Source organism: Triturus cristatus, chromosome 4_2 (assembly GCF_964204655.1).
Source record: "Triturus cristatus chromosome 4_2, aTriCri1.1, whole genome shotgun sequence".
Classification (NCBI taxonomy): domain Eukaryota; kingdom Metazoa; phylum Chordata; class Amphibia; order Caudata; family Salamandridae; genus Triturus; species Triturus cristatus.
In genome coordinates this window covers 565,317,411-565,334,918 of record NC_140586.1, presented here as the reverse complement: position 1 = coordinate 565,334,918, position 17,508 = coordinate 565,317,411, and the positions used below count along the sequence as shown (strand labels likewise).

Genomic DNA, 17,508 nt, shown 5'->3' with positions numbered 1-17,508 from the left:
AGTGCCGGTTACTGCTGTTCCTCCTGATCGTCCCGTGGCCCCTCAATTACCACAGCCTCAACCAATGCTGGAAGCGCAGAATGTTTCACCTGTTGCGCCTCCTGTCCAGGTTGACACCTCTGACGACGACCAAGGCAATGTCGCAATCCCAGTTCCAGATGTAGAGTAGGATGACTGTTATTCCGAAACCAGCTTCTCCTGCTCCTGTTGATTTCCCCCCCCCCCCGTGGATATAGGGGGTTTCCATAACTTAATGGAGAGGGCTGCTAAAAGGTTCGACCTGCCTATGACCAAGGTGGAATCTGAGTGCTTCCTTTACGATATTAAGGAACATTATAAGAAATCGGTCCGGTCAATTCCAATTGTGGACCATGTTTGGGAGGAAGGCTTAAAGGCAATGCAAAATCCAGCCATGGTCATTTCAGTTTTACCTCGTCTGGAGAAGAAATATAAGGCTCCGGAGGGGAGCTCAGCCTGTTTAACCAGCCAGCCTAAACTAGACTCTCTCATCTCGCAGGCCGCTCAGAGGAAATCTAGAAATCCTTCAACTCCCCTTAGCACTCCTCCAGATAAAGAAGGCAGGCGTCTGGATAATGTGGGCAAAAGATTTTCTTCTATGTCTAAAAGATCTACTGTTGATAGACATCTGCACCCATCGCTCTCTGCAGTTGTGGAAACCCCAAAACGTAACAAAAGCGCTGCCTTTTATCAATCCTGTTCCACAGGTCGTGCTCACAGCGGACGCATCCCTTACAGGATAGGGTGCCCATCTAAAATATCTAACATTGCAGGGTCTCTGGAATACCAAACACGAGAGTCTCCACATTAACTGCCTAGAGCTTCTACTTGTTCATCTAGCACTAAAAGCATTTCTACCTCACCTGATAGGGAAAGTTGTCATAGTCTGGGCGGACAAATGACAGCAATATACTATGTACAAAAAAGGGGGGACACTCTACAGTTATCACACCTTCCAGTTCCAGGGACGGACAACGAATTTGCCGACCTCAGTAGGATGCGGCAACAAGTCCACGAGTGGGAACTCCACCCCAGAGTTCTCCTCCCATACTTCCACAAATGAGGGTTTCTTCAAATAGATCTCTTCGCAGCAGCAGAGAGCTTTTCCGCCTTCCCCTCTTCTTCCTTTTCTGGTCCGGAGGCTCAGACAAACATCCCTAACCCTTATTCTAGTGGCTCCCACATGGGCTCTTCAACCGTGGTTCACAACACTTCTTGAACTCTCAGTTCTCATCCAGGGGATACTCATCAATAGTCATAATCTATGAATAATCCCCGCCCATGTGCAGGATCCCGGAGCATATAGAAAAAAACATATATATACATATATATGCATATGTGAAAACATATACATGCAGCCTAAAATGTTTCAAACATGGTAATGCTGTAAATTACATAGGTTTGCATAGCAGTGCCCCCTAACCCATAAGGAAAAAGGAAGCACCAAGCCATTTGTAACACAGCACTGCTTTATTGCCATAAAGCAAACTTGTAATTGTAGGCATTCGCCTGTAGGCTGCAGTAGAGTATAAAGAAACAAGAAAAACTGACACCTTGCCTTTAAGGCATTAGAGTAGGGGGACCGTGCCTTTAAGGCCTGCAGGAGACCCCCTGCTCCCATGATGCACTACAGGTGGCAGTTGGGCCAGTTCTTTTTTCCGGCTCCTTCTGTGAGGATCCTGGAGCTTGAGCTCTTCAGTCTTTGACTGAAAGTTTTGAAAATTAGATTTTTTTTCTCTAAAATTTCGACAGCTTCTGGTTCCTGAAGGCATTTTCTACTGATGTACTGTAAAATTTCGAAATTTTTCCAGTCAGTATGCCTCCTTTATTTAGGAAATGCCCTTCTTGTGGAAATAAGATGGCGCTGGCAGACCCACACTCGGTGTGTATCGTGTGTTTGCCATCTAAACACACTCCTGACCGGTGCCCCCACTGCCAGAAGTTCTCTAAGCGCACTCTGAGGGACAGAGAGCGCATCAAGTTACATGCCCAGCTGGAGAAGGAAAGAAGCCGTCGGGAGGACGATCATTCTTCTTCTAGACCACCTTCTTCAGCTACCCAGGCTCAAAAACGGCGACATACCACCTCTCCGGACTCCAGGAAGACCAAGGTTGCACGTGATTCGTCGTCGACGTCGAAGGTACCGTCAACACACGAGAGGACGACTTCGGCATCAAGAGGATCATCTCACCGTCGAGATTCTCCGCCGCATAGAAGTAAGTCTGCGTCGAGGCGCAGTCCTTCGTGCTCGAAGGCTGCTAGTCCGGTGAGATCTGGACTGTCTCCGTCAACGTCGAGGCTTCCGTCGACGTCGAGACACTCTCCGCCGCCCTCGAGCGGTTCGGCGTCGAGAGAGGCGGCGACGTACGTTTCGCCGCAAGTGGGTCGCTCTACATCCAGACAAACCCCCACTCGGCGCCATGGAAGGTCGACGTCGAGGTCACCAGGTCGACGTCGTAGAAGGTCGCCGTCGAAGTCCCCAGGTCGGCGTCATGGAAGGTCGAAGTCGCCCAGTCGACGTCGTGGGAGGTCGCCGTCAAAGTCACCAGGTCGACGTCAGGTAACGGGGCGAAGGCGATCAGTGTCTATGTCTCCGCAACGCCGTCGGCGTTCAGCGTCGAGACCGCCGTCGAGGTCTGAACACCAGACTCAACACTTGGCACCTATGGTGACGCAAACGTCGTCGACGTCGAGGGGGTCGACGTCGAAGGATAACGGCGCAGTGCCCGCGGAGAGACGAGTCACTTCAGAAGAGCGGTCATCATCTCCAGGCCTGCACATCGTGCAGATCTCTCCGGAAAGGTCGCCTAAGGCTCGAGAGGTTCGGACTGTCACCTCGCTGGCTGGAGGATGTGGGCGCTGGCACATGTAGGAGTCCGGGATCGGAATACTCCTGCACGTATTCTCCATCCCGCTTCTCTCCGCGTCGGAGTAAGTCTCCTCGAGGGAGTCCGAGGCCTCCTCCCCCACGTCGGTCTCATTCCAGGGACCGTCGATCCACGCACAAACGGCCAAGATCTCCGTCAAAGCACAGGTCACGGTCCAGGGCTCACCACAGCGCCCGCCCCCACAAGAGGCGACGCAGCACATCGTATACTGGCTCTGCATCTACAAGGTCCTCGGTCCGGGACTACTCTCCGACCTTCTCTTCTACGCCTCCTTCTAGAGTGTCCCCGGTGGATGACATCACCACTTTCTACGACCTCCTGGGTAGAGGTGCGCAAAAACTGAATATCACATTGCACACCCCTCTGGCACCCACTTCAGTTATCTTTGATACATTGCATCACCGGTCAGCACCCAGACCTCTGCTACCTTTGGTGCCAGGATTGTTGGAACCAGCCATGGCCACGTTCCTTACTCCGGCTACGGTGGGCGCGGTGCCGTCCCGAATAGCGAAGAAGTACAAGGCACCTGCGGAGGATCCCTTTATCTTGAGGGCGGACCCACCAGCGGACTCAGTGATCGTGGCGGTGGCCATGAAAGCTCACTCGGCCTCAGTGTCATCTTCTGTCCCCCCTGAGAAAGACAGCAAGCTGATGGACTCTTACGGCAGAAAGATGTGCAGCACCTCTGCCTCGCACATGAAGGTGGCTAGCGCTTCAGCCCTGCTAGGGCGATATGATCGTTCTTTGTAGGATTCCCTTATAAGGTTAGCTGAAAAATTGCTGAGAGAGGACCGGCAGTATTTCACAGAAATTCTCCAGGAAGGCGGGCTAGTAGCCAACCAAATCTTCAGCGCGGCTGCCGATGCCTCGGATCTCGCCGCGCATGGCTACTCGCAGGGCATCTGTTCACGGCGATCGGCCTGGCTGAGGCTAACGGGCCTCAAGCCGGATGCGCAGAAGAGGATTCTCAATCTCCCCTTTAACGGGTCGTCTTTGTTTGGGGCGCACGCAGACGACCAGATGAGCAAGATGAAGGCGGAGTTTGACACTGTTAAGGCTGGTGGGCTGAAAAAGCAGAAGGAGTTCCGTAAGCACTTTCGTCAGGGCGACAAGCGTGCATTTCATCAGCGCGTTCAAACACCCCAATGGTCCTCCCAAAATCAACAGAGGTCCCAGTTCCAGCAAAGGGGCCGCGGCAGAGGAAGGGGACATGCGAAACAGCAGCAGTCCTCCACCAAGCAGCCTTCAAAGCAGTGAGTTCTTACTTCCTCCGCCACTCCGGTAGGAGGAAGTATCCGTGTTCACCTGGCAGAGTTGGAAGCAATTACAAAAGACAGATGGGTGCTGAATATTGTGCAGCATGGCTATTTGCTGCGGGTCAAGTCTCCCCCTCCACAGATACCACCACGAAGGCAGGCACGCCCTCAAATCCAAAAACGACTTTTACAGGACGAAGTGGCCACACTCCTTTCCAAGAACGCCACAGAGAAATCAAGGAGTGTACTCCCGGTATTTTCTGGTTCCAAAACGAGGAGCGGTCATGGAGTACAGACCCATTCTCCGGCTCCTGAACAGATTTGTCAGAAAAGAGAAATTCCGAATGCTGGCCCAGCACCAGATCTTCCCGCATCTCCACCAGGGGGACTGGATGTGTGCCATCGACCTTCAGGATGCTTACTTTCATATCCCTGTATCAGCGAAGCATCAAAAATTTCTCAGATTTCAGGTCTCTCGTCGGCACTATCAGTACAGAGTCCTGCCATTCGGCCTCAAATCCGCTCCACGAACATTCTCTAAGTGTATGGCGGTGGTGGCTGCCTTCCTCCGCAAGCGGAAGATATTCGTCTACCCTTATCTGGACGACTGGCTCCTGAAAAGTTCAACGCCGGCTCGTCTCCGGAGTCATCTATCATTTTGCCTCCGGCTGCTACGATCACTGGGTCTACAGGTCAATTACAAGAAGTCGGTCCTCAACCCCACTCAGCGGATTCACTACCTGGGCGCCTCTCTGGACTCCGCAAAGGCAAGCGTGTGTCCTTCGGAGGAGAGGTTATCATCCATGCTTCAGAAATGCCGCAAGCTTCTCAACCCCATATTTCCCACAGCCAGGCAAGTGTCTTCTCTTCTGGGGTCGATGGCTTCGTGCATTTACATTGTACCCAATGCACGTCTTCACATGCGACCTCTGCAACAAGACCTAGAGGATCAGTGGTCACAGAGGTCTGGCCGATTGGACGATCTTCTTTCCCTTCACCAAGCAGCCAAAGACTCCATCAGGTGGTGGATGAAACGCTCCCATCTACTTCACGGCGTTCCTTTCCATCAAGCGCCACCGACACAGACAGTGGTAACGGATGCCTCCATGCAGGACTGGGGTGCTCATATGGGCCAGCTTCAAGTACAAGGTCTCTGGTCCGATATCGAGCAGAGTTATCACATCAACTTCTTGGAGCTCCGAGCGGTTCATCTCGCGCTCAAATCCCTGTACCCATCCCTCCACACCAACCATGTGCAGGTTCAGACAGACCACACCACGACTATGTTCTATCTGAACAAGCAAGGAGGCACCAGATCTCAAGTGCTGTCGCTGGAGGCTCAGTCCATCTGGAGATGGCTTCTGGCGAGAGGCCTGTCGATCGTCGCTGTCCACCTTCCAGGGACCCTAACGTGCAGGCAGACGGCCTCAGCAGAGACTTCGTCGAAGCGCACGACTGGGTGCTCAACGAAGGCGTCGCTCAAGAGATCTTCCGGCTGTGGGGAGTACCGGACATCGATCTCTTTGCAGACGCGACAAACACAAAATGCCCCGTCTTCGCCTCCAGGTTCCCCCAACGGGGGTCTCAGGGGAACGCTCTTTTGATCAGCTGGTCCAGGACATTGCTATACGCTTTTCCTCCTCTCCCCGTCATCCCAGCTGTGATACAGAAGTTCTACAGGGCCAGGACTCGGATGATCCTAATAGCCCTGGAGTGGCTCCGCCAATGGTGGTACCCGGACCTACTCCAGCTGTCGGAGGTGCCACACCGGAGGTTGCCTTGCCTTCCGGACTTGTTGACCAAGGACAAGGGGAGAGTGTTCCATCCCAACCTCCCCTCCCTCCGGTTGACAGCATGGCTCCTGAATTCGTCCAGTATGGACATTTAGATCTTCCACCGGACTGTATGAACATCCTCCGAGAAGCGAAAAGACCTTCTACCAGGAAGTCTTATGGCTTCAAGTGGAAGAGATTCTGTATTTGGTGCAGGGATAACGCCCTTGATCCGATCTGGGGTCAAGAACAGGCTATCCTCCCCTACTTGCTGTACTCGGCGAAGTCTGGGTTAAAATATTCTTCCATCAGAGTCCATTTAGCTGCGATCACAGCTTATAGGAAATCTCCTACCCAGACCTCATTCTTCCAGATGCCAGTGGTTAAGGATTTCTTAGAGGGGCTTAAGAAAGTATTTCCACCAGTGAGGTCTCCTTCCCCCTCCTGGGAACTCAACATTGTACTCTCTAAGCTGATGGGGTCCCCTTTCGAACCTATCCATAAGGCATCCTTGCAACACCTGACTTGGAAGGCTGCCTTCTTGGTGGCCATCACTTCTGCCCGCAGGGTGAGCGAGATTCAGGCCCTCTGCTGCAAGGAACCTTACACGGTTTTCTATGCTAATAGAGTGGTGCTCCGTACTCATCCGAGCTTTCTGCCCAAGGTGGTCTCGGACTTCCACATTAATCAGGTGATCACGTTGCCCACCTTTTTCCCTCAGCCAAACACTCCCCCGAAGAGAGCCTTACATTCTTTTGATCTCCGGAGGGTATTGAAATTTTATCTGGCTAAGACTCTCTCACTTAGAAAGTCCGACAGGCTCTTTGTTAATTACGGGCCCACTAACACAGGGCTGGCTGCTTCCAAGAGGTCCATTTCTTGATGGATTGTCTCCTGTATAGTTTTGGCTTACCAACTGTCCCATAAGGTTTTGCAGGGTAGACCTAGAGCACACTCTACGCGAGGGAAGGCTTCGACTGTAGCTCTCCTTCGCAACGTTCCCATGTCTGAGATTTGCAAAGCGGCTACATGGCGCTCAGTGCATACTTTTACGCGCCATTATTGCCTAGATTCAGACGCACAGGCCGACGCCCAGGTGGGGCAGGCTTCTTTGAGGAACTTGTTTGCATGACGGTTATGTTATGTGATGTGACAGCAAGTCTTAAATGCTATAATGCTCGTCCGCGAGACTTTGGGTATGGTCTTGCTACACTATTCATAGATTATGACTATTGATGAGTATCCCCTGGATGAGAAGGATTAGTTACTTACCTGTAATCCTAGTTCTCATCCAGGGGTATACTCATCAAAGTCATAAGCGACCCACCCACCTCCCCGGACGAGCATTGTTCTCCTTAAGGTATTGTTTCTGGAATACAGATATGTTCAGGTGCGAATGCACCGCCAAAAAGAACTGGCCCAACTGCCACCTGTAGTGCATCATGGGAGCAGGGGGTCTCCTGCAGGCCTTAAAGGCACGGTCCCCCTACTCTAATGCCTTAAAGGCAAGGTGTCAGTTTTTCTTGTTTCTTTATACTCTACTGCAGCCTACAGGCGAATGCCTACAATTACAAGTTTGCTTTATGGCAATAAAGCAGTGCTGTGTTACAATTGCCTTGGTGCTTCCTTTTTTCCTTATGGGTTAGGGGGCACTGCTATGCAAACCTATGTAATTTACAGCATTACCATGTTTGAAACGTTTTAGGCTGCATGTATATGTTTTCACATATGCATATATATGTATATATATGTTTTTTTCTATATGCTCCGGGATCCCGCACATGGGCGGGGATTATTCATAGATTATGACTTTGATGAGTATACCCCTGGATGAGAACTAGGATTACAGGTAAGTAACTAATCCTAATTCCACATCAGAAGCTTCACCTCACCTCAAACCTTACTCAGAATCGTGGAGAAATCAGAAATCCCAAGAAGCTCAACTTTGCAATTTGGCTCCTGAAGTCAGAGTTTGGATACCTAACTTTTACCACCAGATTGCATGACAATGTATAAAGTAACAATAAAGCCTACCACTAGAGCATGCTATGCAGCAAAATAGACAAGGTTTGTTATATATTATAATAAGCAAACCATCGACCCATTAGATGCTTCTATACAACAAATCATTTCTCATCTATTGCATCTACAATATTCAGGCCTTGCCTACACATCCATACGCCTACTTTCAAAACAGCCAACACTTCTCTCTATTCAAAGTACCAGTCATTGACGCCTTTATGGAAGGCTTTAAAAGAGTAACACCACCGACAGTTCCACCTGAACCTGCATGGAACCTTAATATTTGACTTATGGGTCCACCTTTTAACCATTGCACAATTGTCCACTGTAATTCCTTTCTTGGAAGGTTGCTTTCTTGATTGCTATCCCTTCACTAAGACGTGTCAGGCTTCAGATAATAACCTTAGAAGAACCCTTCTTCCAACTCCATAAAGACAGAGTGGTTCTTTGAACTCACCCAAAGTTCCTTCCAAAAGTAGTCTCTGTTTTTCATATTAACCAATCAGTTGAGTTACCTGTTTTATTCCCTCAACCTGATTCGGTAGCAGAGAGAGCGCTACATACATTAGATGTTGAAAGAGCATTATTATGTTCGAGGCATGTGGGCTGCTGAATTCATATCTGTGCATAGATCGCCGCCTAGTGTTGGGTCCGGATGTTTGCACGTTGTTGTCCTGGAAGAGTCTTCGAAGTATCCTGAGATAGGTGACTCCTCCCCTGGACCACAGTGCGCATGGGCATCCTCTCCATCCTCAGATTGTTTTTTTCCGCCATTGGGTTCGGATGTGCTTATCTTGACTCAAGTTAGGAAAAACTTTTTTCAGGCCAAAAGGCCTTTAGTTCGCGTCGGTACTGTTCCCGATCGGTATCGACAGTTACTTGTTAGTTTACTGACTTCAACAACAACTTTTTCGCATCGTATCCGACCATCGACCCTACATCGACGATGGAATCGAGGACACCATTCAAGCGGTGTCCTGTTTGCAATGCGAAATATCCCCATGTCGACGTCCACCCGGTGTGCAACAAATGCCTTTCACCGGATCACGACGAATCCACATGTATGGCCTGTGCCCGATTCCGATCCAAGAAGACTCTCCGGAATCGACGAGCGGCGAGACTTGAAGCGCAGCAAGCGGCACCGGCCCCGACCAACATCTTCAGCGCCGAGGACGAAGATGTGGAAGACGTGGAGAACCTACCCTCCAGCCCCGCTTCCGAACACGATTCCGGATCGGAAGACATCGAAGAACAACTCTTTCACAGGGAAGAAGCCGACACCGAGGTAGGAGACTACGATGAGGCCTTAGGGGCCGAAGAAAGTAGCTCCGGTGACGAGCAAGGCCTACCCGTACAGACGGAGGATATCCCAGTGCGTCAGTCAATGGCTCCGGTCGAGGGATCGCCTTCGGGCCTTACCCAAGACCTATCCCGCAGTTCTTCGGCCCCGCCATCTGGCCCGGCCTCGGACATTCAGCGACAGCCATTAGTGCCCAAAATGACTGGTTTCCCTTCCTCGAAACCGAAACCAAAAGTCGTATCGGTTCCACAGAAACCGAAAGTGAAACTACCACTGGTCGGATCGAAGCCCTCTACACCTTCGACGCCAGCCAAACCCGTCGGCACCGACCGCACCAAACGGGACTTCGGTGCCGAACTCGCAGCAGCCGACGTCGGCGCCGACACACGGAAAAAGGCCATCGGTACCGCCAAGCCGCCTCGGCCCCCGGCACCGAAACAATCGGCTCCGGCCACAAAGGTCAAAATGGCCGCTGCGTCGCACATCGCTTCGAAAGCAGCACCGAAGGCCCAATCATCGACGTCGTCGACAGCTACTACCTCTCCTCGACTCGATGACCCCGTGGCCCCGAAGAAGTCCACGCCTGCCTCTGCAGAACCGCTCGGCGCCAAAGAACCGTCGGCGTTACAGGTTCGACAAGTTGCAGCGTCCTTGCAACGCATCAAAGAAAAGGCAACCCTCCAGGACACGTCGGGCTCCGAGCCGAAAAAAGCTCAAAAAGCTTCTCCAGCAATACCCAACATCACTTTTGGACTGCCACCATCCACAGCACCCAAACTGTTTGAAATCAGGACACGTGTCACCCAAACTAGGATCACACCTGCCGAACGTTCTCCTACGGAGACGTCACCGTCCCACATCATCGATGCCGACACCGGCAGACTTATGCTCCACAAGCGGAGAATATCTTCCGAGCAGCCTTTGGACTCCTACCGGATCCCGCTAAAGAAAAAGCTGCCAGCGGATTCGGAACCAGTTCTTTACGAACGTCTCCATACCTCTTACCTAGATCCACAGCCCTTCTCTCCGACACCCTCCGAAACCGATGCTTTGAAGGACTACATGGGTGACGATGTCCCCTACCCCAGAGAGATGGACCCTGAAGGCCAACAGGACCCTGACCAGGCTTGGGATGACCCTGTAGACCCGGGTGTGCCTATGGATACACAGGACACGCAGCTATATGGCGCGAAAACGTCTCCCACAGAGGACACTGCCGCATTCAACGCCCTCATTGAACGTGCTGCGGCCAATCATGGTGTGCAACTCCACTCTGACACAATCGAGGACGATTTTCTAATGGATACTTTCGCATCCTCAGAAAGGAATATCAAAACTCTACCCATGCTGAAAGGTGTCCTTAAACCAGCAAAGGACATTTTCAAAGAACCCACTAGGGCAAGAGTAATAAACCCCAGGATCGACAAAAAATATAGGTCGGCGCCTCTGGACCCTACGTACATTAGAGGCCAGTTGCCTCTAGATTCCATTGTAGTCGCTAATGCTCGCAAAAGGGCGCACTCACAGACTACTGGCGAAGCCCCTCCCCCGGACAAGGAGTCCAAGGTGCTAGAGACCTCCAGCAAACGGGTTGCAGCCCAGGCAGCTAATATATGGCGTATTGCCAATACCCAGGCGCTCCTAGCTCGCTACGATCGCGCCCACCATGACACATTAGAAACCCTACTCCAACATCTCCCTGACCAATACAAGGAGGGAGCAGAGATCCTCATCAGGGAGGGACAACTCCTCACGAACGCATCCATTAAGTGTGCACTGGATGCCGCAGATACAGCTGCTAGAGCAATAAATACCAGCGTCATGTTACGACGACACGCCTGGCTACGAATCTCCGGATTCAAACCTGAGGTTCAAAATAACATCCTCAATCAGCCGGTCAACCCCGACTACTTGTTCGGACCAGAGGTTGACACCACCCTAGAAAAAATAAAAAAGGACACAGACACTGCAAAGTCCATGGGGGCTCTCCAAACACAGTCCTTTCGGAGTGGCTCCTTTCGTCGCCCCGGAAATAGAGGAGCAGGTAGAGGACAGGGGTCACAGCAAACCTTCAACAAGGGCAACACACAAAGTACTTACGATAAAAACACCCGGGGTGGATATCGTGGCTCCAGCACAAAGGGTAGAGGACGCGGATACGGCAATACCAGGTCCTCCCCCAAGAACAAACAGTGACGCCCTCTCCCTTCCTCCCGACCACATAACACCTGTCGGGGGAAGGCTACAAAGGTTCCTGTCCACGTGGAACTCCATCACCACGGACAGGTGGGTCAAAGATATTATCAAACACGGTTACTGCCTAGAAAATTACCTCCACTCCACCCACCATACCACCAAAACACCGTCCTATGTCCTCAGAGCACTTAGCGCTATTACAGCAGGAAGTGCTAAGTATGCTGGAAAAAGGCGCAATAGAGGTCGTGCCCGTCCACGAGCAAGGTACGGGGGTGTACTCCCTGTACTTCTTAATACCAAAAAAGGACGGGTCACTCAGACCTATACTAGACCTGAGACCCCTCAACCGCTACATTCTCTCAGAGCATTTCCACATGCTCACCCAGAAGTCCTCCCGCTGCTCAAACAGGGAGACTTCCTGGCCACGCTGGACCTCAAAGATGCGTATTTCCACATACCCATTCACCCCTCACACAGAAAATATCTCAGGTTCACTATTCAAGGGCAGCACTACCAATTCAAGGTTCTTCCCTTCGGCGTGACAACAGCACCCAGAGTTTTCACAAAGTGCCTAGCTACTGTGGCTGCACATCTACGGAGGCAACAAATTCACGTCTACCCTTACCTGGACGACTGGCTTGTTCAGGCAAAGTCAGCCCAGCAATGTGCCAGCCACATGTCCCGCACCATTCACCTTCTTCACAGTCTGGGGTTCTCACTAAATTACCCGAAATCACATCTCCAACCCGCACACGTACAACAGTACCTAGGTGCGACCATAGACACTCTGGCAGCCACAGCTCAGCCAAATTTAGTGAGGATCAACAGCATGCAAATGCTGATTTCCAAGTTCAAACCCCAACACTCCCTTCCCGCGCGAGTGTTCATGCAGCTGATAGGCATGATGGCCTAGTGTTGGTGAGCGGTCGGGCATACAACTCTCTGCATTGGTGGAATCCACAAAACCTTTGCAAGGGCCGACCGTTCCAAGAGCCTGTTCCACAAATAATACTGACAGCGGACGCGTCTCTCCAGGGATGGGGAGCTCATGTACTCAATTACACAGTGCAGGGACTATGGACAATACAGCAAAAGAAGATGCACATCAACCTTCTAGAACTGATGGCAATCTTCCTGGCAATGAAAGCATTCAAAGTACACTTGTGCAACAAAGTCGTGTTGATCCGGACGGACAACATGACTGCCATGTACTATATACAGAAGCAGGGAGGAACACACTCTCCACAGTTGTCTCATCTGGCTCAGAGCATGTGGAAGTGGGCCATTCAGAGGAACATATTCCTCATGGCGGAACACCTCCCCGGCAAGGACAACCAGATGGCGGATCTGCTCAGCAGACACAGCCACTAGATGCACGAGTGGGAGCTACATCCGTCAGTACTCCAACCGTACTTCCAACAGTGGGGTCATCCAGAGATAGTCCTATTCGCCACAAGCGAAAACGCAAAATGCCAAAGCTTTGCCGCCAGGTTCCCACATCCGCAGTCGCAGGGCAATGCGATATGGATGAACTGGTCCGGCAGATTTGCCTACGCTTTTCCCCCAGCACCATTGATACCGCTGGTGGCACGCAAACTCAGACAACACTCACTGACACTCGTCCTAGTTGCTCCAACATGGGCACGCCAACCATGGTACACCACCTTTCTCGAACTTTCCGTGGTGCCGCATCAAAGGCTGCGGATCAAACCCGCGCATTTGACGCAGAACCATGGAGAGATTCAGCACCCAGATCCGCAACAGCTGAACCTGGCAATCTGGCTCCTGAAGTCCTAGAGTTTGGCTACCTAAACCTGCCACCTGACTGTATGGACATCATTAAGGAAGCTAGAAGACCCACTACCAGAGCTTGCTATGCAGCCAAATGGGAAAGGTTCGTCATTTATTGCAATAATAATGACATTAACCCGCTAGACGCATCCATCCAAAACATAATTTGTTACCTCTTACACCTATACCGATGCAATCTGGCGTACACCTCAATACGTGTCCATTTGACCGCAATATCAGCCTATCTCCAGAACAGGCAGCACCTCTCTTTATTCAGAGTGCCTGCCATCAAAGCATTCTTGGAAGGACTCAAACGAGTAATTCCTCCAAGCCACCCACCAGCTCCAATGTGGAACCTCAACTTGGTCCTCACACGCCTGATGGGTCCACCCTTTGAACCTCTACACTCATGCGAGATTCAATTCCTCACCTGGAAAGTAGCTTTCCTAGTAGCAATCACTTCTTTGAGGAGAGTTAGTGAACTCCAGGCACTAACCGTTCAAGAGCCATTCATACAGGTTCACGCCAACAGGGTCGTACTACGTACCAACCCCAAATTCATGCCCAAGGTGATATCGCAGTTCCACATGAATCAAACCATCGAACTGCCTGTTTTCTTTCAAAACCCACAAACTGTCGCAGAAAGAGCACTCCATACACTGGATGTAAAGAGAGCCCTCATGTACTATATAGACAGGACTAAAGTCTTTAGGAAAACAAAACAACTTTTCGTTGCCTTTGCCCCACACCACAAAGGTAACGCCATCTCCAAAGCAGGTATAGCCAGATGGATCGTTAAATGTATTCAAATTTGCTATCAAAAAGCTAACCGCACATTAACGATTCCCCCACGAGCCCACTCAACACGTAAGTTAGGGGCCTCCATGGCTTTCCTGGGAAACATTCCTTTGCATGATATATGTAGAGCAGCCACCTGGTCCACTACACATACATTTACCAAACACTATTGTGTAGATGTGCAATCAAAACAGCAGGCAGCTGTAGGACAGGCTGTTCTCAAAACTCTTTTTCAGACCGCTGCAGCTGGCACTGGTAGCCGCCGCCGCTAATGGGAGGTACTGCTATGTATTCTATGCACAGATATGAATTCAGCAGCCCACATGCCTCGAACTGAATATGCTACTTACCAGTATGCATCTGTTCTTGGCATGTAGGGCTGCTGACATTCATATCGCCCACCCTCCTCCCCGGCGCCTGTAGCAGCTGCAGCTCTCAGAATTCCTGTATAGCATGGTCATCACTTTCTGTATCTACTCCATCACTGCCACAATGGCGAAAAACAATCTGAGGATGGAGAGGATGCCCATGCGCACTGTGGTCCAGGGGAGGAGTCACCTATCTCAGGATACTTCGAAGACTCTCCCAGGACAACAACGTGCAAACATCCGGACCCAACACTAGGCGGCGATCTATGCACAGATATGAATGTCAGCAGCCCTACATGCCAAGAACAGATGCATACTGGTAAGTAGCATATTCAATTATATTGATAGAACAATTGGGGAGAGGATGTAGCCTTACGGCTAGAGCGGCCGACCTCGAAGCTGGGGAACCGGGTTCGAGTCTCGGCAGCCACGCTCAACATCCTGTGATTCTGGGTAAATCACTTAATCTCCCAGTGCCTAACAAAAATTAATGTGTCCTCATGTAACGAAATTGGTGCTCATGTAAAGCACTCTGATACCTGATCTCTCGGGTCTAGTTCGCGCTATTTAAAACTCCCAAAAAAAAGAACAAAAGATTTTCACAAACCCACTTTTTGTTGCTCATGCTCCCCCTCATAAAGGAAAACCTATCAATAAATCTGGTATTTCTAGATGGATTGTTAAATGTATCAACATGGGGGTCCGCCACCGACATATTACGGTGGCACGATCCACAAGACTTAAAGCCGGGCATCCCTATGTGCACCAGGAGACAAAAGTCTCAAAAAACGTGGTCAAAAAATGACCGAGGTATGTGCTCAATTCGGATTTGCGCTTTTGGCACGAAAAAAGAATGAACTGACGTCAGCGAGCATGGGTGGCGCCTAAGTAGCCTCCGTGACGTCATCCCGGCGCGCAGGACGCCAGTGACGGGCGCGGAGCCGCACGGCGCCACCTACTGGCGTTCCGGGGTACTGCTAAGCAGAAAACTTTCCGGATCCAGACTGACGCCTGGGGATTATTCTAAGGTAAGGAATCTATCACTAACTAATGTCTCTTACAGATATATCGTAGTAACCTGTGCATCTAAAAGCCACCTCAAAAAAACAAAGACTAGATAAAAGATCTCATCAAGAAATAAAAAGAACACACAGTGCGGGTATTTACACCTAGAAGTAAGACTCTTACTGTGGCCCATTATGCATCTGAGTCAACTAAATCATTGAATTCAAAGGAAACGACTAAATGTGTCTAAAGATGACCCGCTGATAAGCATGACACGTTCACCTTCAAGATGGCTTTTTTCATATGATCATAGGATAACTTCTGGTGTTCATGGTGGAAAGTGATTAGAACCATGTCTCCCTTTTCACTTCTAGTCACTAGTTATGAGCTAACATGCTGTTGATGGTAGATTCTCACTTGCACTGCCAGGAGTTTGACACCATCTCATATTTGGAAATTTGGCTAGTAAAGCACCTGCCATCACCCATCCAATTCACACATGCCATAGTGGACTTGCATCACAATCTAATTTTCATTAAAGAGTGTACAGCATTTTCCCAGACACTTCAATAGAACAACTGGCAGCTCTGTGAATTTGTGAGTGTATCTGTATTAGAATTTAGTCGTGACTTGATAAAAGAGCAGGCTTTCAGAACAGAAGGTTTGCAGCTGGTGTTGTAGGTTGTTTCTTAGTCAAGATACTGCCATCACCATTTTCAGTAATAGGCCAATGTGTCGATACTGTTGGATAACATATACCTCCACTTTCACTTGTTAAGGGAGTGACTTTAATAGTTTTGGAAACCTTAGAGGATAGGCGAAAGACAATACAGCAGAGCATCTCTGTTAACAAAATAAGGTAATTTGCTTGTGTTTCTCCCTGCTCTTTGCTCAGAAAAACTGTTCCCCAGTAAGAAGATCTTAGCGGAAGCAACAGAATAGGACAAATTCAAATATTGGTTCCTTGTTCAAACAAAAACGTAGATATGTTATAACAAAGTTAAGTCTATCGCCTTTTTCCCCAATGACACATTTGCAACTTTAATTCTCTGAACACAATGTGAGCATCATTGGCTTTTAAATAATGTACGCTGGCATTCCAATTTTTCTCTTTTGGCACATTGTAAAGGGGCAGTTGATGACCTATTTTTTTGTCTGCAAAAACTACTTTAGAGATGATCAACATAAGATATTTCCTGTATTTTTTCCCCCTGAAGGATCCAGGTCCAGGTTAAGTCGGCGCCACAGCATGGAAAACTTGGAACTTGTGAAATTAACTCCAGAAAAGGTATGTCATTCCCGTCTTTATGTTCAAAAGTTCATGTGATAATAGAAGGTGCTGGTATTTACATGTCTGGAATCTTTACATGAGATAAAAAATATTAATAGCCTGCAATCAACTTGTTATTTTGCAGTATGTTGATCCCCCATCTTATGTCTGTTTAATAATGCACTGTCATATGTAGGCTACTTTCTCTTATTAATAGTGATATTATCCTTCCAAAGTTAAGTGTGTACTAACTCTTGCTTGCAGTTTATGATATTAAAGTTTTTGTTCTGTGTTAGCAGAATTCTTGGAAAAAGGAAGGGAGATAAGTATGTGTACAATCCTATGGAGCTAGTAAGGGACCAAAGGAAAAATTGATTCTCTAGCATGCTAACTTTCTCAGACTCCTGTGTTTCAACTCCTTTTCTAGTGCAATGTGGAAGTTAGCTGAACATTTTTACAAAGTTTCTGTTTTAAACGTGATGCACTACGCTATGTGGTCACTGCCCCTTAAATAGGAAACCTACAATACTTCGGTGAGGGCAAGGTGCACAGACTGGTTCTCTTTAGCCTTTTTTTCTGCTTATTTATTGAAAAAACTTGTGGTCCTGCAATCTTTAAGTAAGTTAAAAAATATATTATATATATTTTCAAGAATTTTTAGCATTTTGCTCGCTTTTATTTGATTGAGTTTTTCTTCTGAAGAAGTCGTTTTGAGGTTCATTTGTACTCATTTGAGCAATTTAAGCTCCTGAATTTTTTTTCCCGTTTGTGGGCAGTTTACGCTCCAAAGTAATGGAAGAATGATTAGTGGGAATAGTTTAATC

The 17,508-nt window shown here is 49.3% G+C and overlaps 1 protein-coding gene across 2 annotated transcripts in view; it reads left to right on the top strand.

Annotated features, from left to right (window-relative positions):
• GPSM2 (G protein signaling modulator 2) overlaps positions 1 to 17,508 on the top strand; it is a 362,291-nt gene that overhangs the window by 272,253 nt on the left and 72,530 nt on the right. For both annotated transcript variants that reach the window (XM_085602218.1, XM_085602219.1), the window contains one exon: positions 16,632 to 16,702. In XM_085602218.1, coding sequence (XP_085458344.1) covers positions 16,632 to 16,702 — 71 coding nt within the window. The remainder of the gene's footprint in view (positions 1 to 16,631; positions 16,703 to 17,508) is intronic.